The sequence below is a fragment of the Branchiostoma belcheri genome, unplaced genomic scaffold (genome assembly GCF_001625305.1).
Source record: "Branchiostoma belcheri isolate BF01 breed outbred unplaced genomic scaffold, Haploidv18h27 scaffold10, whole genome shotgun sequence".
Taxonomy (NCBI): Eukaryota; Metazoa; Chordata; class Leptocardii; order Amphioxiformes; family Branchiostomatidae; genus Branchiostoma; species Branchiostoma belcheri.
The window spans coordinates 2,845,756-2,873,650 of record NW_017802380.1 but is presented as its reverse complement, the minus strand read 5'-3'; the positions used below and the strand labels follow the sequence as shown (position 1 = coordinate 2,873,650).

Below are 27,895 nucleotides of genomic sequence, written 5' to 3'. Positions count from 1 at the left end.
ATACTGTTGATTTAATGAATTTTTTCTTGCTTGTGCTCTAGCGCGGTCTAAATCTCTAATGAAACTGTTTAAACGAAAGAAAATGATCTGAAAATGGACTAACCAGACTACAAGATGGAAATCTGTTTGAAATGTTGTTTACGGTAGGATGTGTAATTGTGTTTCGTCTAGATCAACCGCTGTTAATGATTTGATATACTATTTCTAGTCTAAACGCATTCGCGTGTAATTCCATCCGGGTCGTTTGATGGCGCAACTACACAGGGTTAGATGATAGACTTAATTATCCGTTCTTTGAAAGTAGAGAGGCGCTAGGCTTTGTGTGTGGGCACTCAAAAGAGACGTCGATCAGAAGTAAAAACCATGTTATATACTCCAGGAAATGTAACTAAAACGGGTCGCAGATAGACACAAAACAAGCTGCCAGATTTGTAGGTGTATGTATCTCCGAAGTTTCTGTTTTACCCGACCAGATGCTGATGTAGAATACGGTGTGGTGATGTAATCAGATAATTTTAAACCTGTCATCAATTTCGTGTAGAACTAACTATAAAACCATATTTCTTTCCCTAAACCAAACAATAAGAGTTTACAGATGAAGGTAGTCATTGAGCCTTGTACAATATAACGACAAGTGGGCCAAGGAAAATATTACGCTACGCTACGCTACGTGATCTCAGCAATAAGATGGCGATACGAGCTTTGTTGTTTCAAAGCGATATAATTCATTCATTGTCTGGGGGGGGGGGGATTCTCAATCACATGAGAACTGCATAAGAACCAATCAGAATAAGCATATATACATGTATCTCATAAGAAATACATACACTGTTGTACAATATTACAATAAAATGCGCGATAAATGCCCCCCTGAAAATCTTCAATAAACGTTCAATACAAAAATGTAACAAACATTTGATGTGTGGACATGGAATTCAAAGCTGCTCGGGCAATATCCTGCTCTTACAACAGCGTCGTCATTTTTAATCATGTCTGAATCTGGTTACTAGGCAACAACACGGCACAATACGGCACATACGTGGGATTTCAACATGCTCGATTGACGTCACAGCCTGGTCAAAGGTCGAGGTGTAGAAATCCTACCCTGGTGAGCAGCAGACAGCACGTAACAGTACACGTCTATGGCACTACTTTCGTCTAAGACTCTTTGAACAGTTACAAAACATCGTTATATCACAACATTTGGCGGTAGATATGTCAATAATTAGCAACATATGCGAACATGGGGATTTGTTTGAAAATCTTACGAGCAGCTGAAAAAATACGGCTCCTTTTTCTTTCCAATCCAGAAAACACAATAATGGACACAAGAGCTATGCTGTCCCTGGTGCTGAAAAGGCTTCCTTTGGTCATTATGATTCTCATTCACGTACACAAAAGACGTTTCCTGTCATTACGATTGATTTTGTGCAAACAGCTGAGACGATGTCAATACAGGAGATTAAACCCCTGCAGCAGGTGCAAATAACAAAAGTCACAAAATGATGCATGTTTTGCTCCTAAATGTCTTCTTCGGACGGGTGCCGTTCTCTTTAGTCCTACCATTTGTCCCGTTCGCCACTGAAAGTCCGTTTTTCCCGTTTGTTTTCCCAACTTCAGAGTTTTTATCGGCATCTTTCGTGGTTAATTTCGCGTCTGTGGCGGCCTGGCTCGCTCTCGAGGCTTTGTTGGCGGCCTGTATGACCTCCCATGCCGCCGCCTCGGGGTTTTGTAAGCAGGGCGCCGCTGGCCTGCACGCCGCCCAGTGTGCGGCCGCCCGCGCCGCGGTCAGTGCCTCCACGCTCAGTCCCAATCTCTTCTGGTTCACGATCAGGTGTTCTAGAACGGACCTGGCCAAGACGTCCGCGACGATCTGTGCCGACATCTCTCTCACGTCCGCCGCGTCCTTCGGCAGCTTGCTCTTGGGTTTGTCCTCCGAGTCTTCCTCGACCTGGCTGAACGAAACACTCGGACGCTTGGACTCGAAAGAAGAAGACATCCCGAACTTGGTCCCCGCTACTCCGGTGTCTGCCCGTGGCCCGACGTCGCCTCCCACCGCGACCTCACCCGTGTCCATGTTTACAAAACAGATCGCCAACCACTCGAGCTGCGTGCCCTCAGCCTGACCGCCCAATCTGTAAAGAAGAAAAAGGGCCCCATTAATTTCAAGCATCGCACAATCAACACACGCACTCGTATATAACGTTAAGAAATACACGGTAATCTAGGCATTTCCTGGTTTTAAGTGAAATTCTGAGAACCTGAAGCAATGAAGCATTCAGTACCACCACGACTCACACACACCATGCATTATGCGGGTCAATCAACTTCGTGCCAGGACTTTACATGCACGCCTTCAAACGTAAATATATCAGGCTGCTGAATATATCAATAATGAGCTGGAGAGGTAGTAGTCGTATGGCGAGTTTTTCAAAGACATCCGTATTTCAAACGGCGCACTTCTATCTTTCTAAGATATCAAAGCGTTGAATAAAAGTGCGGTCTGAAAGGGTTCCCTTCTGTTCACCATACCCTCAGTCCCAAATCCTGTCAGCAGCAGTCTTTGCCATTCTAATAACCCGCTTAATGTAAGGACCGCCCCCGTACACCGGTTTGCCGAACGGCTACAAGAAACCAATTCCCTCAAGTAGCGTTTACGATCAATCATTCGGCCGAGACACGCCGTACGCAAGTCGACGGCACGTTCTTGTGAGATCATATACATGCAGCTGAATCTTAAAAACACAATAAAATGGCATCAAAGTTCCAAGTTCGTGGTTATGAGGGGGTCGTGGGTGAAGTGTGCATTCAGGAATGTTAAAACAATCGTGTTTTCCTTTCTGTGTTGTCGTTTGTCGTTCAACTGTTTTGAGCAAATTTTCTTCTTTCTGGTATGTCCAAATCGTAAATTAAATACTACCATACGAATGACGAGAAGACAATTTTTTAATATCAAGATGCAACAAGAGTCCGTAGAAACACAAACCTCCGACAAGGACCCTCCCTCACTACCGACATGCTCGATGATATTTCACATACGCATGGTTGACACAAACACAGAGAAAAAGAGTATGAAAGTTTTATCTTACCAAAGATGCCTTTTGATACCATTTCAAACCTTCAAGATGGGGACGTTGTTTTGTAATATCATATTACCTATAAAGAGTACTACAGTGTTAAAGAAACAGAGTGCATCATCTCGCGCATACTACACCAAACTACATACGATTGCAGCAAAGAGATCGTGAATTATATAACTACGAACGTACGAACACATACAACTAACCACAACATCGAAGGCCATTGACTTCCTCCTAGGAGTAACATCAAATTTTGATAAGCTATCAAAGTACATAAAACCTCCACCACAGAGATTCAGGCTAATATTAGCGGCGGGACAATCCCACGCACGGCGTAATCAGGTTAACATCTCCCCGGGAACATGGTGCTAAACTCGCCCCAGGACTCGGGGCTGTTCTTATCGAATTACTTGCTATCATCCCCGGTTTATTTTCAATATCTGTGCTGAAAAATTGCAGAAATAGATGAAGGATTGCAAAAATAGAAGAAGGAAACTGAAACCACGGTCCCCGACAATCCAGATGTGAATGAAACATGATGAAAGTCAATATTACAGGCCCTCCAGCCCAGAAAACACTACGAGCAGCACAGAATCATGAGGAGAACATATGGATGAAATTATCAAAGTACGATTGGTCCCTAGCGTCGTCGGTTTGACAAGTTTACTTATCAGCTCTTATGTTCTACAGGACATTTATATTGCCAGAGATATATATGTATAAACACGTATAATGCTACGTAGTGTACATCAGTCCACGATCTTTCTGGTCGTTCCCGAATCGCATTTTCCGTAGAAGCGCGCGACTAGAGTGCATTTAAGGTGATGTGACCCGGGAGTATCGATATTCCTTGCTTTGACATGAAAAATCTCCCTTGCTAGTAGCTACCCGTGCAAGCTGATGCGAATAGATGGCTTTACGTTTGTATGTTAGCCATGTCAATATCGACATGGCAGATTCATGCTAATTGTTCTGCTTACTGTATTGCGCGATGTTTGTACACATTGAATATTCTTTTTAGTTAACAAAAAAAATTGAAATAAAGTCGATCGAAAAATGGCAAAGATTCACAAATTGTTGCTTTCAAAATTTGCCTACCTCCCTCCCCCGTTAGGTACTAGTAATTATCCTGGATCGTGAAAAGTTCACGGTCTCGGAGTTCATTTCCCAACCTTCACATTCGCTTTTCAACCGCCGCCGTTTTGAATTGTTGCTACGCTCGGATCGTGATGGCACCGGGAGTGACCCCTATTAATATGACGGACCTGTCGGCAGGTGAAAGGAAAATAATCGAGACTCAGAAAACCTAGGGATGACCTGACATGTCATCCGGAGCTAGTGAGAAGCCAGAATCGGGCCCAATTATACGTTCCCGCAGTGCAGCAATCGGCGGCCGAGTGAGTGGAGAAATTGTGCAAAAGAGGATGACTGATTTGCCAGATGAGTTGGCTAATCACGACTGTGCATGTCAACTGTCTGTTGCCAGGGCGACAATACCACAAAACATCAAAACATGTCACTATAGATAATACCTTAGCTCTAGGCGCTATCATGAGTATGATGAAGTGCTCACCAAGCTAGTGGTAATCACACTGATGAATCATTTAAAACGTGAGCGTTACACCGCAGGATAGAACCCCTAAACAGATGTCGTGGTGGGCTGACTACATTGCATCCTGTCACATTTTGCCCCATTCATGACATGTACAAAATAACTAAATTAATAAAAACAGTGCTGTTACAGCTGGTCTTTCCCACATCGCCCTATACGCTGTTATGTATACCTGACAGTTCTCGTGTTTACACATTCTGTTCATTTATTGACCTTCACATACCTTCTACTCAACCTTACAAGGCTAAAACCTACAATAAAACTGGCCCTTTTGGTGTTACTGAATTGCTTTGTGCAGATTTGAAAAAAAGCTACAAATTTGCACCTGCTTCTCTCCCACTATAAATGAATGAAACTTTGATAATTTGAATGGTATCTGTTGGCCTGGAGTTTGAGTCTAACATTATAACGTTATTTGCAAGAAATATTTAAGATTCCATGTTTTAGATATATGAATCGCACGTTTACATGAAGATATAATTGCATACTGCTGGCATATGTTTGAGCTCCAGAGACCGGTTCCTAGAATTTATCGTCGTCTACTTTGAAGTCGATACTAGACAAGGTTAACAAGGTCAACAACATCCATACAGTTCGATTCAATCTTCAAGACGTTACCTGAGAGTTAAGGAGATGGGGATTCCTCCTTCAGTCCCGGTGAAGTCTTGAGCGCATCCTTCTACATGTCATCTCGCCCCAGGACGTCGCCACACCTGCCAGAGCAACACGTAAACATCACAGGTTACACGTACATCGGTAATGTTGCCTCAAACAACCTGTCCGGTCTGGCATACACTCACAGCACGACGGTTTCTGTCACCGTTCCAGACCCGAATTTCGAACGATTCTTGTTCCACGGTTGCCTTGGTAACGCGCTGGTGGTGGTGTGTGTGGTACATGTACTGCGTGCTACCGGCTAACACCACCAGGCTGTTATGTCAGTGCCGCAAGACTACCGTTGACTCATCATTGGTCAGGGATCAGAAGATCGCCGGGGAAAGATCGTTAAGTATAGAAGCATCCTCCGGTGAATGGGTGTAGCTTCTGTTTCAGTGTTGTTGTCCCGAGGTCGTGACGGAGTAATGTACTCTTGGGAAGTTTTCTGATACGCAAACGTTGTTGTTGTTTTTGTCACAAATCATAAATACGTTCAAATTGGACTTCAAAAGCGATGACTGACCTGCATTTCTATTTCCCATAAGAATACTCTTTTTAGATAAAAGTTCTCTTTTAGTAAGTGTCAAATTAGCGTCCACCAGGTTTTCCCAATGGGTTTTTACATTGGACAATAGAATTCGGCAAAACCAGGATGAATAATTGGCCATGAGGGTGTGTTGTTGTTACGGGTAACATATCGAATGAAACTCCCGTGACAAATCATTGGCCTAATTTTACTATTTTTCATATCATAGTCAGACTGGTGTAAATGCGATACAGGTAGAAAAATATAGTAACATGTATAAGAGGTTTAAGTTTTTTTTTCAGAAAAAATTAAAATGTGACGTCGAAAAATTGATATGAAATTGAATAGTTCGGTGATTTTATTCGTTGCGTCTTATTCATTTTTGGGAACTACGCTCCAGAAAGGACAATGATGTGCAAATTGTGGAGAAGGGCTTCATCGTTTGCTTTTTAGTATCGACCGACCTGTACCAGTACCAACCGGTTTCTATGCAGCGAAAATCCGCATTGCCTATATTAGAACCCACTAACGCCCAATACCTTCACATTCATCGACTTTCCCTAATGTTTCGAGATTGCACAGGACGCTTGGGGGCGAATTTCCAAGTCTGTTCTGTAAGTATAATGTCTATGATAATCTTTATCTGCAAACGTAACTCATGCCCCACGGCTCATGTTTATAGTCATTTTGAACCATTAGGAGTCCATTTGTCACTTCCATGGAAATCGGAATGCGCCTACAATAATGCTGATCCAACCCATCTATAACTACCTGACCTTGACAATCAGACGAACATTACTTCAAGGTCGATGCGAGCTGAAGTTCCGAGTAACCGAATTTTCGGTTATACTTGCCTGTCTTAGAGCAAGAAAGCTGCAGGTCTCCAATGTAACGTTCCTCAGGGATCCTTTTGGAAGCCGTAAGCAGTTTTAGATATATAGTGTGAAGAATTGTTTCAGCATGTGGAAAGTAGCCGGTGCTGACTTGCACGTAGCCGGCTGAGTATTATAGTTAGAATGGTCGTAAACAATATTTGCCGTGACGACATAATGTTGTGTTTTACCTTGCTTTGTTACACAAAATCAGCCACTCAAGTTGAGAAACACGCGAGTGGAAACACTTGTATTTGGATCGGATGTCCCCGTAACTTTTTGCGATGTGTTATTGTGATAAGCAGAAATTGATGTGTTTGTGTGTGATTTGTTTAGCCGTTTCCAGAGGGCATCAGAGAAAGCGCAGGGCTCTCGAACAATACAACCTACGTCATTCATTTTGTCGGCACAATACGGTAAACACTCTCGAACAGGCAATGACGTCGCAATGTTTTCTACCACGCAACAATGGAACACCGGATCGCGGTTTTCCTGTGCTTTCAACTTTGGCACGACTGAGAAGTTTTCAACTCTACCGTGCTTCTTGCTTGCGTCAGTAAGATTGAAGTTAGTTCAAAATCTTCCTAATGAAAACAGAGAAATGTGTATTATACCACGAAGTTTGTACGAGTTTTAAATCGAGCGTGACTTGAGTGCGATTCTAGAAGGCCCCTCCAGCCTTGTTCGTACGTTATTTATGTGGGTTCACAGTTCAGCCGACCGGGATCAAAGACCGGCGAACTATGTACACACAAACACCCTCATTTCTACCAATTAATTAAGACACGAAGGGGTTAGTGGCTTTTCCCAAACACAGGAGTGATATATGACGTGTGTCAATGACCCACAAGTGCTTTCCCGTAACGTAGAAAAGTAAAAGCCATTGTTTATATCGTGTTCCGCTAATTGATGTTATGGACTGTACTGACACTATAATACTTTGTAAATTTACAAAACAGAGTCAACTGTTGGGGTACTTGGGGTTTCCGTTGTTTTGTATATGAAGATAACGTCATCAATGATCAATCTACCATCATACTTGTACATGTACCACGGTTAAAGCTTTTCTTGCGTTCTTTGATACTTTCAGTAGCAGGAAATGGACATTTCTGTCTGTAAAGACTTGTTTTTGGACCAAATCACTGAAGAAAGCCTGTTTAAAGGTCGGTTCAGCAACTCCCTGACAAAACAACTAAACGCTGGCAGACATCAACAGGCAAGCACTAGGTGTGTCGTTCGAACCTTTTGACCCGAATTCTCATGTTGACCCTCGCATAACATTTGGCGTCGGGGTTTTACACTTGAATCCTGATGTTGCTACGACGCCGGCACGCTTACCGAGCGATTCAATCCGTACAGTGTTCCGCCAACATGTATCGAGGATGACACCTTTTGCAGAGTCAGTCTGGGGTGTCTATTCCACTCACCGTTTGTAGTAAGTAAGCTTGCGGCAGCTTAGGGGAGGTTCCTTTTACACCGCGGGAAAGGGTGTACCATAATCATACATCTACAACTGTATATAAGAAGTTGAACCTGTAAATAGTAGTTCACATTAGGGTGTATATTTTTAGTAAGATACTATCATAATTTTTACCTCTGCGCATGCTTCATACATAACCTATATTTAGCTTGTAAAAGCATAAACGTTTACAATAAAGGTCTTTCGTTCGTTCATTCATTCTTCGATTTCATTCATTCATTCAGTCATTCATTCATAATAGCTGTGGGTTTATCCAACAGGAGTATGCTTAGTGCAGAAGTGCCAGAAAGTGTACTATAAGGGAAAGTCCAACAGCTGCTTTTAGATCTATATGTCTGCAATCCGGTAAGGAAAATAAGAGGTGCCAATGGATTGTCTTATGTTGAGTCAATACTGGTATTTTCTGTGTCAATTTTCTCAGTCAAATGTTCTGAAATGCATGATAATCAATAGATTCTACTTTCCCTCATACCAAATTTTGCACAGTTCTACAGTTCACCTGATCCATCCCTTTTTCAGGTAGTTGGATTAGCAGTATTTTGGTGCACGTTTATTTGAAAAATGACACAGGATATCGTAAAATCGTCTCATTCCTGTTTTCAACCTCCTTGTTCAAATTAAGAAAATGGAAAAGGCATTTCTTATCATGCGTTGATGGAAGTCGACGAGTTAAGCGTTGATTACATTTTGTGGGGGCGTCTTGTTTGTGTTCTTTTCAGCAAAACATAGTAATTAAATCCCCTTTTTCTATCAGGAGATCAAATGAATATAATCGGTCATCAACACAATTGTTGTAGACATTCTGGTATGCAGTACCATGAAGAAGGGAGAAGTGATGGGGGGGGGCGAATCGTTTTATCAGGGTAATCACCACAGACATTTGACGTTAATGCCAGTACTTCGTAACATATGCTATGTATTAAAGAACATACCTGTAACAAGTCTGTTTATCTTTGTAACAGTTAAGCTGTCGGCGTTCTTCTCTGGCGACATTATACTTTGGAATGATTTTCAACTATACCCTTCGCTGAATACAATACTAGCACATAGAAATTTCCAGACAGTTTTGAAGGCCAACACGTACTGCTTTAGGGGCCAATGTCTTTCCAGGAATGTGGAGAGAAAATTCTGCGTGACATACGTGCTGTACGTCAGGTCAAAGACGTGTCGGTTAGGTATGACGACTTTGTATCATTACTTTTGGCAAATATTAAAGTGATTAAAAATCACTAGTATTCAGAAGCTGATAAAAAAGATAATAGTATCCTATGCATGTCCTTTACCTCACGCAAATCTTTTCTGGCTGTACCTGCTGTAACTGCTAAACCTTTACTGCTAATCAACTGACAAAATGCATGACGCATTGTCATATATATGTTAACCTTATTGTGGATTTACGTGACCCCAAATCTCCGATTATGGTCAGAGTCGTGACATAGCATGATTACTCGGCACGACTTCTTTCAAACGGTGTGAAAAACTGTTGCTGCGATAGAAACAGTAGACACCAGACGTATACATCGAATGTATCCTTTATGTACGTTTAAGCCCCCTTCAAGGCCATTGTCTGACAAATACCTATCACTCAGGGGGCTCTTGTGTAAAATAGTGACTTGCACAAAAAGATAATCGATTGTGGAAATGGAACACTTCAGTTGACTACGAATACCCAAATGGCTAATCCACCATTGACTTGTCAGAGACATTGTTTTTGAGGTATGATCATGAATACACACACACACACACACACACACACACACACACACACACACACACACACATGCGTATACACAAGCACACTTTGACTTTGACATACAAACATAAAGTATATGGGTTGCATGACGCAATATATCTTACCTACCTGTTTTGCCTCTCCGTCTGCCTCGTATTTGTCCGACAGCCGTGGTTGTGAATTTGGCGGGATATATCTCAGACAGAGCAGGCTGATCTCCCGATTAACTGAAGCTCCTTTCCCGCGAGATATGGAAATAAGGAGATGATATCAGACGAAGACGATTACCCTGTGTTCTTCCTTAGAGACAGTGGGGAGACGCCCAGTTACACCTGTCCTCTGGGACGACGTTGTCTGTAGTCTCGCCACAAAACATCAACATGAAGAACGCGGCAGACGAAAGAAAAATTACGTTTGTTCGTCTCGTCAGTGAAAGCTGGCTTCTCGGTTGAAGTTTTCCATTCTTCTTCCCGCGCACAGATTGCCCAAGGCGGACCCGCTGCGAGCGACCGGGTCGTGTTGGTGCTATGGAGCCCGTCTATGGCCGCCGGGCCACGCGGACACGTCCTGTATTGTTCCCGATCAAACAAGACGTGCCCGCGAAATGTTTGATTGTCCCAGTTTGCGGGACCAGGCGGCGAGTTTCCTTCCCCACGTCCACGTACGCGCGAGTCTCTGGCTCACGTATGATTTGTTGAAAACACCTGTCTCGTTCAAACCACTCCCTGCCCTTATGCGCTCTCGAGCCGGGTTCCGGCAACATGCAGCCACAATCCAGGGGCGGTTCAGTACACATCTGGGGGGAGGAGGCATGGAGGAATGTAATTGTGGATCGTTGCCTGGTAACATAACATAACACGGCGCGTGCTTTAGAACCAGACCCATTATACACAAGACGCTGTATATTCTAATAAAAGCGACACTTATACAATGCATGAGGCCGGTTAACAAGTTGGATAACAAGTGGCGGTCTCCCATATACTTCTGACAACAATACAGCAGTCGCAGCGCCTTACAAGCCAATACAATAGACGTGATTATAGTCTCATAGGGTATTTAATAACCATTTATGTAACGTCTGGGCGCCATCTTTTTTCTTTTTAATTTCCCACAAAGAAGACAACACTACCTTTTTCATGTATATTTAAGCTCCTTGTGTATAATCTACAGTCTACGCTTCGGCGAGTCGTTCCCAGACGTAACATCAGGTACAGGTACAGCTACAGGTCTGCACCTGAACCTGTGCCTGAACAATTGGGGCAAGAAGCTTAAACGATTTTAACCTCCTTGGACAAAGTATCCTTCGGTCTTACATGAAGGCAGAAATATGAATAAACAGTTTTTTTTTTCTTTGAACCATTCTTTATTCATGAGAAGCTCAGATCGACATGTAGGCCGCTTTTCATTGCCACGAGGGAGGAGGTAAGGGTCAGACTGGCAAAATATATCAGTTAACAGAATGTTTTTTTATACTTAAGATATCTTAGTATGCAGAGAACCCGTGCTTTCGACAGAATCTATCAGATACACACAGTGGTTTTGAGCAAGCTTAGGCTGAGTTTTAGCTCACATGGCACCTTCTGTCTCCTTCACACAGATAAATCATGAAACTTTTCAATCACAATAAAGCATCAGATTCGTTCTCTCAGTGGAATAGCTTGAACCTAAATATAGATATTGAGGTGTGAACTGTTTTGCGTTACAGTATGATCGTATTATAAGATAGTGTCCATTGTTCTTATAGATGCAAACAAATCATTCACTTGTTTAATTACAAGATAGTTATCAAAGCGCCTAACAAAATAAATGTAGATTCAGAAGCGAAACATGTTTTGCGTTACAATATAATGAATACGATAATATCAAAGATAAGGGTACATGCATACACTTCAATGAGCTTCATCGGTCACGTCTTGCACCGTACATTCCAACAATGGACGGTCCCTCTAAAACATCGCTCGTTGTCGGGATTACATTTATATACTACCTGCTCAGAGTGAATAATTTGGCGGCCTGTTCAGCCGTGGATCTTGCCTTATTTGCTCACAGATCCAATCCGAAATTTAGCTATTCACATCTCCACGTAATCCCCAATATAGCGGGGAGGGATTATCCCTGTCCTTACGCGGTGTCTTTCATAAAATGTCCTAATATCAAGGGTTTGGCCCCGAATCAAAGGATGTGAGACAAGTCGGCAGTATTTTGTTCAAATACGGTTAAAATCGCGAGCTGTAGCGAAGCCACGTTTTACCGCAAGCTACATAAAAAAGCACAATGCTTCACCTCAGTTGAGGACAACTGCTATGCCTTATTTGTACAGAAAGATGGTGATTTTCACGGACATTTTATAAGGTAGTTGTATCAAGGATCTATGGGCATATGGAATATATATTTTGTCGCTGAAAACAAATCACTAAGAAGCGAATGCGTGGACGTGTACGCTTTCATTAGAAGGGTTAGCAATTATACATCAAATCAGTACGAGATATCACCGTGACAATATGCAGCTTACCTGCGCCGTTGCAGTATAAGTAGGCAACAAATGTGCATTTCGCATTCGCAACGTGCCCATCCATTTATTCTAACGTATAACCTATTGGGTTCCAACATCATATCTAATTACCTGCAGCGGATAATCAGGGCGTCCCAAAGCTATCAAATATTGCTTCATCATTTTTAAGGGAGCTTGATTCGCTAATCACAAATTGCCTCTGATGGAAGAACGCCAGTTGGGATTTCCGGCTGTGACCGCGCATGGAGGCGCAGTGAGCAGAAATTAATTCATATCATAGCGGGTTTGAACAAAGACACAATCGTGCGGTTCTCCGTTCTTGTGATCTAGTCCGAATCTAATCTCCAAGCAGATCCCTCTCGGTGGCAAAAAGACAGTATCAAATTGGCCAAGCAGTATCCATTAGCCAGAGAAGCTCTAAACGGCCATATATAAAGATGTAACGATCATTCCCCCACAACCTCTGCTTGGAGAGTAGTCCGAATCAAGATATTCTTGTCTTCTTTCAGGATTTGCTAGGGAAGGAGTTTAAGTTTGAGTTTATTATGATCCGTACTTATAATTAGCAAACATATATACAGTATATACCTATTTTTGCTCCATAATCCATGTACAACTGTAACAAGCTGAATGAAGTTATATCGTCTCGGGCCCCCTCCGAAGCGCATATGGCTCTACCAGGCTCTCCAGATTGCTGAGAAAATGTCAGAAATTGACAAAAATAAACTGAATAGCAAACCAGAGAATTTACCCAGCCAGGGACACACAATCGTGATCACCAGGTTGCAAATTGTACCCGTGGTCGGCTTCAGTTTGGCAAATTTCCTTCCTTTTTTCAGAGACCTGAGAAGCCCGTTAGAAGCAATCTAAGCGCCACAGACCGTAAAGTTTGAGATTTCCCTTGCGTGATCTTTGCCCAAAGTAACATTTGCACGAATTATTGCACGATGACTTCAACATTCGGGACACGGCAGACCATGAAAGTTAACTGTCTACATGGAATCTACCTTTAATTTTACAAGGACAACGCAGGGTTACCCTTTATAACCCTTTCTTACATAAAAGGTCAAACATTACCTTTTACGCTGGGTGGGGAGCGGGAAATGACTTGGGAATACGTCGCTTTCGTGACGGGATTATTATGCACTTATCAGTGTCAATCCAGGAGGAGGGGGTTTGTGACATTTCATTACGATTCCTTTTTATCATAGAGATTTCACCACTCAAAAATCTGGAATTCATTTTTTTTAGCTACGACGTCTAGAATTAGTAGATTATTCCTTACCGTTGAAGAAATGTGATGGATGACACCCAAAACGTCTGGAAGTTATCTCCTTCTTGGCTAGACAGTTGTAGAGATCAATTTGTCTGGATCTGATATAAAAATACACAATTCTGTAGCTTCATGCGCCATGACGTTTATCATCTTGACTAGATCCGTTCCCTTCCATAATCCTCCGTCTGGTGAGCAAGCAACCTTGGTTTATCATGAGATTTCTACAGTATTGGTCTTTTGACATTTACATCTGTCTTGTCGGAAAAGCGGAACCACAGGCATAGGTTCCAATAGCAGGGTGAAAAGAGACCTCCAACGACTCTGTCGAGTACTGCAGATCATCACTCGAATCGTGTTATGCGATGTGAAGTCAGTAGACGTCTCTGATGATACACAATGGCCAACGCAAGTGCATCGGACGTAATAACATTTATGGTACGCATTAAGAAAGGGGCTTTTTTCCTCTGTCCCTAGTACTGTGACGGTCAAGTTGGTCAGGCGCTCATTGCTGGAATGGTGACATCGTTAAATACAATATATTCCACAGGCGTGTTCCGCATGTTCTCAAAATTGAAAACAAACAAACAAACAAACAAGAAAACAAATGTGAAAATCGGAAGGTATAATAGATTCCCCCCAGACCTATTCTGTCCAAGTGAGATTGAAGATGAACGTCACTTTATAATAAATTGTTCACGATAAAATGAGAAGCGTTACGAAAGTCGCTGTATTTATTTGTTGTGTTGATAAAGACTGTATATATATGTACATGTAACGTTACATATCCTCGCGATAATGCTCTCAGCTCACGCAGACTTGCAGAACAACCTGCTGCAGTTTTCCCGGAGTCACCGTCCTCTCAGTCAGCGATCTCATCTCTTCACTTCACGGTTACCACATGTCCTTGTCCTCCGGAAACCGGGATATCAGGGAGGCTCTGTATGGGGGGATCCTGGCAACGCTTAACTGTGAATTTAGAAGGCGACGACAATGGTACTAGTAATAACTAGACCATGGCGAGGGCCGGCAACGCTTAACGGTGCACACCCCAGTTCTTCCGCGACAGGGGTCCACGATAGTCCGTTGAAAAAAAGTGACGAAGGGGTTTTGAGGGCCCAAGTTTGATGTGACATTTCTCATAAACTGGCACGAAGTATCATTAAACATTAACATGGCTGAAGAGTGTAAGAAATGGTGATTTTGGGGTGAAAATTTCTTTTGGCTTCGAACCTTACTTCCGGGTATCCTTGCGCGCCAAGTGTAATCCGCCCGTTTGACCTAGATTTCGCTCTGCGCCTTCCTAGTAGCGGATTTGCAACCCCTCGCGCCGTGGACGATTAAAAAAATTACAGTACTAGAATTTTCTTTATAATTTACTCGGGTATAGTCAAGGCTTGGGTCTTTCTGCCAGCATCAGTCATTTTTGCCGGAAAATTTTTTTCTATGGGATTATCCTACGCGAAAATTCGCAATTTTGGGCATTAATTTTGGAGTGAAAATAATGTTTTTCCCGTTGATTTTACCAAAATTAAAAAGGTTGAAGAAACCAAACTCAGCTGGTCTTGTAGCTGAAGAGATATCCTTTCGTCCCATATACAGTTATTCTCCTTCCGAATTATTCCACGCCAGACACGGTCGCTAGATTTGAGGGTGTGCAGCTTCGAATAGAGACGCCAAATAAACTGGGGTGTGCCCCCTTAACGATAAATTGACGCTATATGCACTACGCTAGTGAGTTTTGGGCAAACAAATCTGGCCACGCGATATGAAGAATTTGTTAGTAACGCTTAACGATGCAGTCAAGATAACAAATAACACATGTTCCGTAGGGTAAAGCGACCAATTGCGTTCTGCGAATGATTCGGTAACAATCCTCAACCGTTGAATTATATTGGAACGGCTACGTAGATTATCGTTGAATATTATATTAAAAACAGCTCGCAAATCCTCGCTCCAAAAAGCATGAGATCTTCATTGGTGATGGGCCTAGGCGCTGGCGTGTTTCGTACACGCGCCATCCCAACCATTACAATATTACAGCCGCGTTTCCCTTTAATTTATTCACCAGCCGGCGCGAGGGGAAGTAAGTTCCGGAATTGCGTAACGAGTGACGTGTGCGGCGGCGCGCACGTGGACTGATGACGTCCGGCGGGTTGCTCCGAGAGACGTCCGTGCGTCAGAGCGGCGGGGAGAGAAAAAACATCCCGGGTCCCATCCTCAGCGCGCTGGAACAGCACTAAACAGTCATGTACCGCCGAAAAGCAAGACAGAAAAGGAGAAATATGCTCATTACGCATACGGAAGCCTAACTTCAGTATTTTTCTTTATATTGCACGGTTATTGTAGCATCTCGTAATTGCGACCGTATGGGACAGAACGGGAATTAAGAGATATATACTATTATCTCAGGCGTTACCAAATATGGAGTTGTTGTTGGCTAGTCTCTGAAGTGTCTGGATCACAGAGAATGTTAATCTCCAAGCAGATCATTAAGAGAATTAAGAGAATGTCAGTTTTAATAACTGTGGAAACCGCATTTTTGGTCCCAAAGTAGGAGAAATAACCACTTATGGTTATTTGTACATTGTAAGCTTTTCCTAATTTTATACATTTTAGTTTCATATAGCAGTTTATGTTCTCTAGATTGCAATTAAAGATCGCTTCATTTTGCAAAGAATATATTCTTCTCATTAGAACTTCTCCACACTAGACTAAGTCATATCATATTTAACGCTACCTCGACTACTCTGGATCTCTGCCTTCGAATTCATTATGCATCGACGAAATACTGCACATGCGATCTGCCTATCTAATCTCGCTTTTCAATAAGGAGAGATTCTTTTACCAATAGAAATACTATATATTTATCGCTTTTACCAATAGAAAGACTATATATTTATCGTTATTTTTAGATCAAAGTGAATCACATTGTACGTATAGATCCTAGCTGACAGTGGATTATCCATTTCAATTATATAAACGTACCATGCCAAAGCGCTCGTTCTAGACAGTCACAAGGAAAACACTTCAGTCGGCCATATACGTCATAAAAGTCTTTATTATATCAAGCAATAGCAAGGAGAGCTTTACAAATATTTTCAAAATGCCCCATCGTACTGCGTGCACTTTTTACACCACTAGGCTTTCCGCCATCCAAAAATCATGGCTTTTCGTTCACCCCGTTATTCTCCTGACAAAATCGTGTATGTAGAAGGCGTCGCAACAAGACCAGAATGGACCCCCATCGTTGGGTGACCAAGTCAAACTCTATCTGTGGAATACTCCTTCGATTTAACATCAACAAACTTTACCATAAAGGAAATGTATGCTGAGATCGTTTGTGCAAGTGTTTTCACTACCAAAATGCAATCAAAGTTGGCACGTTTGGCCAGAAGTCAGTCCTGAATACTACACAAATACGGGAGATACTAAAGCGGGGTTAACCTCAGTCGACGGTCTCAAACAAGGGCACGACTCTTACAGTACGATATAAGTAGAAAAATATGCTGTCTTGAAATCACAGAAGAATTTTACAGAATGATTCGTCACTTTCACTTTAACTACGGGATAATGTCATAAAATATCCGACGAAGATCATTTTGTGATACATCACTTTTACAAAGTAACATACAATATGACCAGAATAAATATTTCTATCAACGGCACAAAACTTATATAAATACATTTTAATATCACATGAACATACAATATCTGAACTCAGTCAAAGAAGCAGTTCAACAGGTTGGGCTATGCTGAGGCAAGAGTATTGTATCAGACTTTCATGTCTGAAGTTGTCTAAACTTTACAAAGGGATCTCGGTTACTTCTTTGACTGAATTCCAAGACTTATATTTTTTTATACAGCTTCGTTCTTTGAACGGTCACAAACGATAAACAAAAAACAGCCTCAGACGAAATCGTCTTTGTGGTCCAAGTTCTACCACCAAATTAAGCTGCTAATATGAGAAGAAGTCATGTGAAATGTCTCAAATAATTTTGGCAAAAGTAGACTTTACAACGCCCTCCTACTAGTTGGTCCTCATTAACAACGTGTTCAAAGTTGTCACTCGTGGAATTTCGTGGCAATTTACAAAGAGTGGTTCCAAAGACAACCTGCGCGGTTCTTGTACAAATTCTACGAAATCTACTGAATTGCAAATTCAAGCTAATGAAAAAAGTTCTTCTTTCCATTCATTCAGTTCACTGGCGTCCAGCGCTCAGTTTTTCATCCCTGCGAAAGATCGCGGTTTTTGGAGAAGGTTGTGTGGTTGGAGTGTTAGAGGGTTGCTTCGGGGGAAGGGGATCGGGAGTTGCTTGGTCCACTCCTGTTTTGGTCCTCGTCGGTCAGTCAGTAGACCTTCTGAAATCCCGGGGACAGGATGAGGGGGGACAGCGGGACGCCCGTGAAGGAGTTGACGGGGACGCCGATGGCGACAGGCACGGGGCCGGAGCCGGTGATGGCGGGGAACTGGAAGTGGTTGGAGGAGGGGGTGAATCGGGGGCTGAGGGCGGCGGCGGGGGACAGGGTGCTCCAGAAGTGGAGCGGGATGACCGGGGTGCCGGTCTGGTTAGGGATGAGCGGGGAGGGGGACGAGGTGACCATGATGGGCGTCTGGGTGCTGAAGTGTGTGGTGGTGAGGCTGTCGGGTGCGCCGGTCGGTCTGGTGGTCAGGGTGGGGCTCTTGATGGGGGAGTCCACGCTGATGATGTTGGGGATGGAGATGAAGTGCGGCCTGTGACGGGACACGGCCGGGCGGTGGATGGTGGAGGCGGCGGTGCTCTGCACGACGGGGTGGCCCGCCGACGACGCCCTGGGCACCTGGTGGTGGAATTCGAACGACTTGGAGGTGGTGACTGGGTTGAAGACGGTGGTGGCGGCAATGTGGGGGCTGCTGCGCCTGAGGGCCTCTGGCGTGGCGGTACGGAACTGCAGGCTGACCGGCACGGACTGGGTGGCGCAGGGCTGGGAATGTGGCCGCGGGTGCGGGCGGTCGGCGGACAGGTGCAGCTGGGGCACGCTCAAGTTTGCAGTGTTCATGGCCGCGTGGTGGCCGCTCAGGTGCGCCACGCTCTCTCCTCCTACTCCTCCCGAGGAGTGGGGGTGCTGTGACGTCATGACCGACGCGTTCTGCGCGTGCGTGTTGGCGCCGCTGCTGTACCCCTGCATGGCCGCTAGGCTGTGCTGCTGATGTTGGTGGGGAGAGGAGCGCCCGACGTCCGGCGCGATCGGGTGGAGGGACGGCTTCACGTCAGGTTTCAGGATGGCGGGCAGGTTGACGAACTTGTAGACGAACTTCTGCCCCATCACCTTCTTGATGATGTTCTTGTCGTAGTAGTAGCGCAGGGCCCGCGACAACTTGTCGTAGTTCATGTTGGTCTTGTTCTTTCTCAAACCCCACAGTCGGGCCACCTGTCAACATAAATATTACAGCGATGAATATCTAGTCAGCTACAGCATCTATGAGAAAGTGTGTGGGAAGGTCAAACACACAACACTACCAGCGGTTTAGCCCCTTGCTGTAGTGCTTGCACAACTGTGTGACCCAAGGGCTACAGAAATGGCGATGGGCACCGCCCCTATGCTCTGCTCGGGGTGAGTGGGACGGGGACATGATATGCAAATCAAAAGGCCTCTTGCGACATCCAAATCACCTACATGTGCTACTTGCAGAACCAGAAAAACAGAAATTTTCAGCTCGCTAAAATTCATTTTCTGTGACGTCATGACCTAATCATAATCACCATCAGACTTTGTTGACTTCCAGCTATCGTAAAGACAGCCAAAAATAGGACTATAAATACTTAACACCGATCAAATTTGCTTGACCCTATTGCATATCCGGAGACCCAATAACGCACACCGTATATTGGCTACCTAAGTGATTATGGAGACATCCTGTGTACGCACAAGCATACGCACCGGAAATACGCACGTGGGTTATATGCGGGTTACAAATATAGCAGATCACAGGGATTATGAAAAACAGCCAGTGGAGGGACTGGGAAGCTGTTTTTAGATCACAGAGTGATGTCGATACTAGAGCAAGGGCGGTACTGTACTGTACTGTATATTTTTGGCAACAAGCTTTCGGTGAACAAGTATGAAAATACCTCGTTGAAATTGTATACGCATTTTGAAAAAAAAAACTCATTTGCTGCAATGTAATATTGTGTTTTGCTGTATTTGAAGATTTTGTCTCAAGTACGTTTGCATTTTCACAATCACCTATTCCATTTAAGACAAAACATCACAGAGCCATCAACAAACAAACATGACCAAGCCATGCAGGATGTTTGTGAACTTTTGCCCTCTCCTTTCGAGTTTCGAAGTACTGTTTATCAGGGAGTATTTGCTGGGTTTGTTGTGAAAACAAGCTAGAGCGTCAGACTATCTTATCGTAAACATCTCTCACCTCTCACATCCTAATTGTACTTTATCATTGTTCCCGGTTTATTTGATTATTGTGCCTGCGTCATACACATCCGTTCATTTCTATGAAATTTCTAAAAAATATGCAAATAAAGGCCAAGAAAAAAGATGAAAAAACATCTTTCACCTCTCACATTTTAATTGTATGATTATCATTGTTTTCTGGTTCTTGCTTTCTGGTCACCGGTTTGTTTGAACAGTGTGCCTGTGTAATCATTGTGCATGTATATCCAATAATTTATTTCTATAAAAACAATTTTTCTGAATAATGTAAAAAAAAAGGAAAAAAATATCTCACCTCTTCCGCACTATTCAGTTTGAACTCGCCGTCGTTGGACGTCCAGGCGATGAGATTGGCGTTCTTCGGATCCAGTAACAGCTCCAGCAGGAACTGCCACAGCGTCAGATTAGGCTCCATACCTGCAACACAGGACGACATATGTAAGTCTTACAACGGGGGAAGGGCAAGGCTGACCTGGAAGGAGAAAGATCTGAACCAATAGTACAGGCACAGAAGCGCACAAGGTGGAAAGGGGCGGCCCGATGTACAATAAAATATGCACGGGAGGAACTAGGGTGCTAACACTGCTAAGGTAAGTCTTATAACGGTTTTTTTCTTCTACCACATGGAATGCATGATTTCATTTCAAATTTGATATTGTATGCAATAGCTAACCACGGGCACTCTTTAGCCTGGGTGCCATCCGATTTGCTACTGGGATCTTTAAGCTCGCTGGCCCATCAGAAACAGCGAACTGTCATAGTCGGCCTAACTCCTTGGCAAATCACTGTACTCTTTGGGCCCAATTTCTACATGTGTTATTTTCCCAGCACGCAGGCTAATGGTACTGATGGACACCAGCCAATGCTTGGTCGTGTTCAGCTAATTTTCATTAACGGAAGCTGCGGTTCTTGGTATCGGGATCAGCATTGCTGCATTGCAGACTCCGCTTTTCTGCGAAAATGTTATTCACGATGTCACGGTCTGTACATTCTGAATGTCACGACCTTGTTCAGTCCGAGGCACGGTGCCAGTAATCGAGAGGCATTGTGCGATAATAAATGTCTCGTTGTCAGTCTTCAGTGGTTCGTTATCGGTTCTCAAAACACCTGCCGCCCACAGATATTGCCCTAAAACCTAAAACCAGCGAGATTATAACGCCCCGGCAAGATTAAAATCCTCGCAGGTATTGAACAGGTGGTTTGAACTTGTGAAACCGTTTGTCGATGTGACACCACAAGAAGGAAGTGGGCATCACACCCCCAGTTTTATGGAAAATAACATTATCTTTTATAAGAGGATTAGAATCGTCTGAGGATACTGGTAGATTTGATTTTATTTCCCCCCTCGAACATCAAGTGGCCGGGCCCTACGTGTTGTCCCAAAGCCTGGCTTACTATTTTGCATACCAGCTACCAGTACGGAATCCATCGATGGTTGTGCGCCCGTCTAGCCTCTACTACAACAACCAGCTGGTACGGCTTTACACCGGGCTAGCCTATTTCAAGAATTCGGGTGGGAAGATGAACGATTTTAGATTTAAAAAATCCTCCCACGCCCCTTGGCAGATATTTCCGGGTTTCGTATTCGCAAGGACTGCATAATGTCCTAGGTATTCGTATAAATACATTGTCTGTCTTTTCTACTTTCCCACGATGGAAAGGGAGAGACAGTCAGTTATACTACTGATATTTTTGGGACACTCGCCGAAATGTACGAGTATGAGTTCTCAAGTGTTCTCCTAATTTCTACTCCAAGTTGTTGCTCCAAACAAAAGAACATACAAATAACTCACCTTTTGGTCTAACAGTTACGGTCGAGTCGACCTCCGTCAGGCGTTCGACGCAAAGTTTCTTGGCAGGAGGCTCGCACAGGTCGCCCATGTCTCTCGAATCTGTAACAAAACAAGCCGCGATCAATGTCCGGAAGTTACCGCGGTCGAACACACACTACTGTAGGACTGCCGAGATCTGGGCACGCCGCTAAAGAAAACCGACTTGAGTCGACAAGGAAGAAGCGATTCGCGGAAGGCTTTACCCATTTAAGGGCATCGCTTCCGGTCGCCTGGTTACCCGACATTGGCGCATTTTCTGGGACAAGGACCGGAAGTTTACTTCCGGTCCGGTAACCACCGGAAATAGCTTCCTTACTCCAGGCATATTGTCACTAATACGTGTCGCCGGTGTAAGCACCTTAAACACGGGGGTTTTACGACGGCAAATGTGGGATAATCCGAGTGAAATATTTAACGTGGCGTTTGACGTCAGGTACGTGCGCGCGTCTGTATTACGGTCGCCCCGTGACGAGCGTAAAATGCGGCAGATCTCGGGGGGAAATACCCGAGCGAACGTCACCGTAGCTAGCGAGGGCTGTCTGGAAATTCCAGGTGAGAATTGTAGGCGGAGAGCTACGATACTGACAACACGAAAAAATAATTTTAAAAATCCCCTAACGATCGTTGAAACATACGATGCTTTCTCGTCGTTGAATACAAACCAAGACCTAACAAAACAATCAGCCACTCCGGCTTCTACTATCAAACCTGTAGAATCAATTTTCGACAAAAATATACAATCGTATATAAATCATGCACCGAATTACAGCCGCACAAAAATACACGTAAATACCTGAGTAATCCTCCTCGGTCTGACACATGCTGACACACGGTTGTAAAGTTGCTACACGCCGCAAACCAAACAGACCCTAGTACTGTAGTAGTAGTAACAGATAAGGTATGGGAACGTAGTACGAGTCTAACAGGTGGGCTGAGCGTGTTACTCGTACGTCCTATCGCTGGCGCTGCTCGCTGACACTGGCGGGTGTAGTGCTATCTTCGCTGCACGCGGGATTGTGTTGGTATTGTCTTCCGGAGCCCTTTCTCCGCCCTGAATGCTGTCATGTTGCTAAATCGGCGCGCCCACGTCAGCGCACAGAGCCGCGCGGCGTGGGATGGGCCGCATGACGTCACCGCTGACGCACTTGTCGCCGGGTCGTGACTAAACGTTGCCAGGACGATACCACTCTCAAAGTGGGGGTCGCGGAAGCTCGTCTAATTTTTCGATAGTGGCAACCTATCAGGCTCTACTTTTCAGATCGATTGAAATCGACCTCATTACCGGAATGGATCTTTTCTACAACGACATTTGCTTTGTAACGCTATGAATATATGACCTTGCCAAACCTGTTAAACGCTTCCGCTAGGGTTTGAAGTATACAACCCCCCTCCTTAACCACTGGAATGTCAACACCTGCTTCCGTCACCCTTCATTATAGACGATTTCCGCCGGGGCAAGAGACCGGCTTATACAACAACACGCGTTTTCTCCTAAGTACGTACATGCAGCGATCAACAAAGAGGAGTAAAAAAGCTATACCGACGTACTATCGCACAATGGGTAGCTCCCAAAATAGATGTTGACAGGAACTATAGTAATTTCTTGGACCTATAAATGAGCCCTAAATAACACATCGCGTGATATGTAGTAGTACACACCCACTGTACACACCTTGATGGGTACCGTATATGGAACATACCCGTCCATATATAGATATCGGTGGCATTATACAAATACAAACACAATAGTACCGCAGTTTGTATTCTATTTCCAAACTCACGGTGAATCATATGATACCTGTATGTAGCAAATCCAATACCGCACATACGAATATAACCATTCTGCTCAAGGACGTTCTACAAGTTCTGCTCAATACAGTTTTCGAAGAAGATACGATAGAGAAATTTTAAAACACACAGAGCGACTACCAGCCAAAAAGAAACACATGCAGCTGCTCACCTTGCATCGTTGTAGACTGCAAAGTTCACGGCCGTGCGGTGGTTAAATCCAACGTTAGATCTCCCGGCCGTATCCCTATCAGTGATGCTCACACCCCCGCTCGGTCTGGCTGTTGTCGCCTTGCGGACAACTCCTCCTTTAAGCGGGACTGAAGAGAAAAATACACCGTTAGCCCACGGCAGCCTTATTTGGTATCAAACGCAGTTGCAGATGCAGTTTTCTGACGAAACGCCCCGCTCAGGGGCCAATAGGTAATCCACTTTATGAGCCATGCTTTTGTGAACGACAGTAACTTTCTTATTATCCATGTTATATAACTTTCCAGAAATTTCTGTTGCGTAACTGGAAGGTTAATTTTCCCGTGCGTAGCAGCGAGCATTTATGACGTCGTACGCTTACGCGTCTTTGCACCAGTCACATAGGGGAGCATACGAGATATAATGGAATGAAATCGCCATAGAATATATTTATCATTATCAGGTCTGTTTATCAAATAAAAGAGATGGGAAACAGTTTTGCTTTTTTGGTCAGTAAAACTCAAGTCATCTTGCTATAGCCACGTGTTTTTCTCGGAAACGTCCGGTGGTTTTCTTCGCGCGCACACCGGTGTTATCTGTTAATCAGTACGTGGGAAAGAACACGAGGAGAGTTCTGTTGAAAACATCCTCAGGGACTGTCAATCAAACCACGTACTTACTGGTATGCACATCTACGTAGACAACATGGTAGATCACTAGTCTCCAGCAGACTCCGAAGTTTGCAGGCTGAATAAATTAAATAGTAGAAATCGGTCTAAAAGGGGGATTTAATGGCATGGCCAGAGCATCCTCCCGATGCAGCAAATTAACCCTCTCTGGCAGGCCAACTTCTCTCTTTAGACCGATTTCTTCTATTTATTCAGCCTACAGAGAAGTCTGTAGATCACTTCTTCAAACGCTAAAACAAGCTTAAGGTGAAAGATTTATTTATAAGAAAGAAGTCTTGTAAACATTTTGCAATATACTAGTTCTTTTTTATCATTAAGAAAGGCGTGGTGAGCTTCGACGCCCAACACATCTTTGATGGTTGTACACAAGTAAATACAAATATCGGAGTGGAAGATCGTACCATTTTCTGACAGCCGGGCTTCTTGGAGGCGGCTGGCTGTCAGAAAACGTATGTTTTTCTCCCCGAGATCTGCTTCAGAGATTAGGCAGCCATTACCTTTTGAGGAGTAAATAAAATACTAGTAAACAGTTTTTGCACTTGACCCATGCCCATTGAACCGTCGCGACCTGATGCAAGTTTACGAAAGCGACCCCCCCCCTTCGTTTCAAAATAATCTCCAAGCAGATGTAGGATTCAGCTCGGGCCAAGTGTCTGTTTTTTACGGCATTTAGTGCGTCTTTTTTAATCGTTTCTGCTTTGGAGAATGAGAAGAGCTACTGAAACACGGACCACTAGAAAAGAGGTACAAAACGCCGACGAACCGCGTGAAATATTGAGCCGATTTTCTCGGAGATTAGGAAGGAGAGTAGCTCTTAAAAACCAACACCTTATTTCAGAGGTAAACACAGCAAACTGATTGTACGAGAACAACAACATCTGTACTCTGTTTCAAACCGCCAGAGTCGAACCTATCTATGCAAGGTAGATATATCAAGGACGTGCAAGCCGAGTAAAAAGGCGTATTATGTGACAAGAGGTTTACAAACCTTGGGTAGAGTGAATTAAGATCTGCAATGACATTCTATAGGTATATATACAGACGTCCTTGATGTCTGTTACTACATACACTAGTCCCTGCCCGCCAGTACTTCCTGTGGGCCGCCAATTTGTCTACGCGCCCATCAAGGACGGCCCTCAGTGAGAAGCAGAAATGTTTCAAGCCCACGCGAGACGCAGTCCCATGTGAATATATACCTTGTTTTGACGTACCGAAGGATTACGACTTAAAACAACATACGTGCAATCCACACTGGCAGAAAACGACGGATCTAAAGCTTGAAACGGGAGGATAAATCACATACACAGACCTGTGCCCTGATCGACGCCGCTGTACCCCGCACCACTGATATTAGTCCACGCAAACAATCACAGGTGGAGCTAAAACTGCAACAAGTCTTCCCGTTCCGCTTCCAGTTCTGTAAATTCTTGAGACAAACACAGTTCCTCCCACGCACCTCCACATCAACCCTCTCCCCGTCTACCAAGGCGGTTCTGCCTCAGAGGCGACTCCAAGCCTTCTCAATTATAGCCTCCTCACGGGCTGTTAGCGGTTCTCGCCGCCACCACGCGACAGACCACACCGGATATCCGGTTCGACTCCGGTTTAGACCCAAAAGAGTTCCTGCGTCGGGGTCTGGGCCGGGGGCTGTGGGCAGATAGACTACACTGGGTCGTCTGGGTCGGTCTTTGGCCGTGAGCTACACCTGAGGTCTAGACATGCACGGCCGCAGTTTTGTCTCACGCAAATGTTACACTATGACGTCTGGGGAATGTCTGAGATCTAGATCTAGGAAACATAGAAGCAAAGGGTATTGACTATGACGGCTCTAATATTATGGCTACATGACGTCGTATAGCAAAGCAGAGCTGAAGCTGCTAGACATACAGGTTGGGTTTTTTTTGCGACCACAAGCAGCCCTCTGCGTACAGAGCTGGACAAAATAACAGAACGTCCGAACGTCCGAAGTCCTTCACATTGTAGTAAAAGGACACTGTGCTGTACGTCACGTAGACATCATACATATAAATATGAAAGACCGCCGGCCGCTGCATGCCGAAAGGAGTAGGAGTGCAAAGAGTCTTTCACAAGGGAAGGCTTTTCTAAAAGCCATTGATCTCTCATCAAATAAGCAACAAGGAAAAGGTTACGCTCCTGTCTCGCCGTCCAAACAATCCTTCGCCGTGTTTTCGGCGGGACAGGATATCCGGGTCGGTCTGCGAGAGCAGACCAGTGCTGACCTACAAGTGTTCCCGCCATGTGTGTGTGTGTGCGCGTCTTTGGCCGCCTCATGCCGCCGGGACAGGCCACAACAAAAGTTAAACCCTACACTAACGTAACGAGCCAAGCCGGGGAACGTGAACGCATACACACCTGCTTTTTTGGCAGCTAGCCACCGCCGACAACCTGTGCGTCCTCGTGAGAGCTGCTCGAGAGGCGACGCTGCGGCGGCCGAACACCTGTACCGTTACCCGCCGGACGGACGGAGTGTTTGAACAGGCGGCGTTCTCCAAGAAGCTCGCGCAAAACCAGACACACACGACACGATCCCGGAAATACACACTTCCGTCTGTGACGTCAGCTCGCTGGGCCGACGGCCGGTTGGGTAGGCTATACACATCAAGGCTATGACGTGCCTCGCTACGACTGTATTATCTCCGCGTAGCTTCAGCCTAAACTTTACACTTGACCCTCTTAACGTTCACCGTTCACTGTCTCTTCACATTAAGCGAGTGGGCTTACCAAACGCCAAGACATCGCCACAGACGGTTGAGTCCGTGGAATACATGTACAGAGAACTACAGAAATAGCCTTCATTTCATCCTATACATAGACTAAATACCTATCATTAAGAGTTTATCATCGCACGTCATTAATAAAACACCTTAATCACATCTACACAGCTTTGGTAGTTGACCGAACTTAAAAAAGCTTTTATACTATAGAGAGGCTAGCTGGATGTCTAAGCAATGAGACAATGGAGCAGCGCGCGGCTCTTACCGTGTTGACGCACGCCTGTACAAAGACTCTAAGACCCTTAAGAATTCCGTAAATCCAGTTGGCAGACAGTCGATCGGAACACACGTCACGTATAATTCCAGGTGTAGGCGCTGCCGTTAGGTCTGGCGGTTGTTAAACTCTGAACTGTAGTATGGTATAGTATACTCCAGATACGCGACTGATCGGTGTAAAGACAAGACAAGTACTGGGGGAACGCA

The 27,895-nt window shown here is 44.3% G+C and overlaps 3 protein-coding genes across 9 annotated transcripts in view; 1 reads left to right on the top strand and 2 right to left on the bottom strand.

The window, feature by feature from the left end:
* Positions 1-707: 707 nt before the first annotated feature.
* Positions 708-10,830, bottom strand: LOC109471153. 5 transcript variants are annotated; one of them, XM_019770455.1, is made up of 4 exons: positions 10,089-10,759; positions 5,311-5,405; positions 2,045-2,135; positions 708-2,005 (listed from the first exon to the last, which is right to left on the bottom strand). In XM_019770455.1, the coding sequence occupies exons 3-4, from the start codon at positions 2,075-2,077 to the stop codon at positions 1,496-1,498; spliced, it is 543 nt and encodes a 180-aa protein (XP_019626014.1). In that variant the 5' UTR covers positions 2,078-2,135; positions 5,311-5,405; positions 10,089-10,759; the 3' UTR covers positions 708-1,495. The 5 variants fall into 5 exon arrangements, with proteins under 5 accessions (XP_019626014.1, XP_019625996.1, XP_019625977.1 ...); XM_019770437.1 differs by having other exon boundaries at positions 708-2,135; positions 10,085-10,830; XM_019770418.1 differs by having other exon boundaries at positions 708-2,135; positions 10,089-10,830.
* Positions 10,831-16,787: 5,957 nt separating this feature from the next.
* LOC109470713 (ETS domain-containing protein Elk-3-like) lies at positions 16,788-27,889 on the bottom strand. Of its 3 annotated transcripts, none has more exons than XM_019769782.1 (5): positions 27,678-27,889; positions 23,972-24,119; positions 21,973-22,071; positions 20,475-20,596; positions 16,788-19,156 (listed from the first exon to the last, which is right to left on the bottom strand). In XM_019769782.1, the coding sequence occupies exons 2-5, from the start codon at positions 23,976-23,978 to the stop codon at positions 18,095-18,097; spliced, it is 1,290 nt and encodes a 429-aa protein (XP_019625341.1). In that variant the 5' UTR covers positions 23,979-24,119; positions 27,678-27,889; the 3' UTR covers positions 16,788-18,094. The 3 variants fall into 3 exon arrangements, with proteins under 3 accessions (XP_019625341.1, XP_019625348.1, XP_019625334.1); XM_019769789.1 differs by lacking the exon at positions 27,678-27,889 and adding an exon at positions 27,051-27,207; XM_019769775.1 differs by lacking the exons at positions 23,972-24,119; positions 27,678-27,889 and adding an exon at positions 22,805-23,210.
* LOC109470062 (cyclic nucleotide-gated cation channel beta-1-like) overlaps positions 20,622-27,895 on the top strand; it is a 55,923-nt gene continuing 48,649 nt past the window's right edge. The window contains exon 1 of the mRNA XM_019768864.1: positions 20,622-20,769. The gene's annotated coding sequence lies outside the window, so the exon portion shown is untranslated. The remainder of the gene's footprint in view (positions 20,770-27,895) is intronic.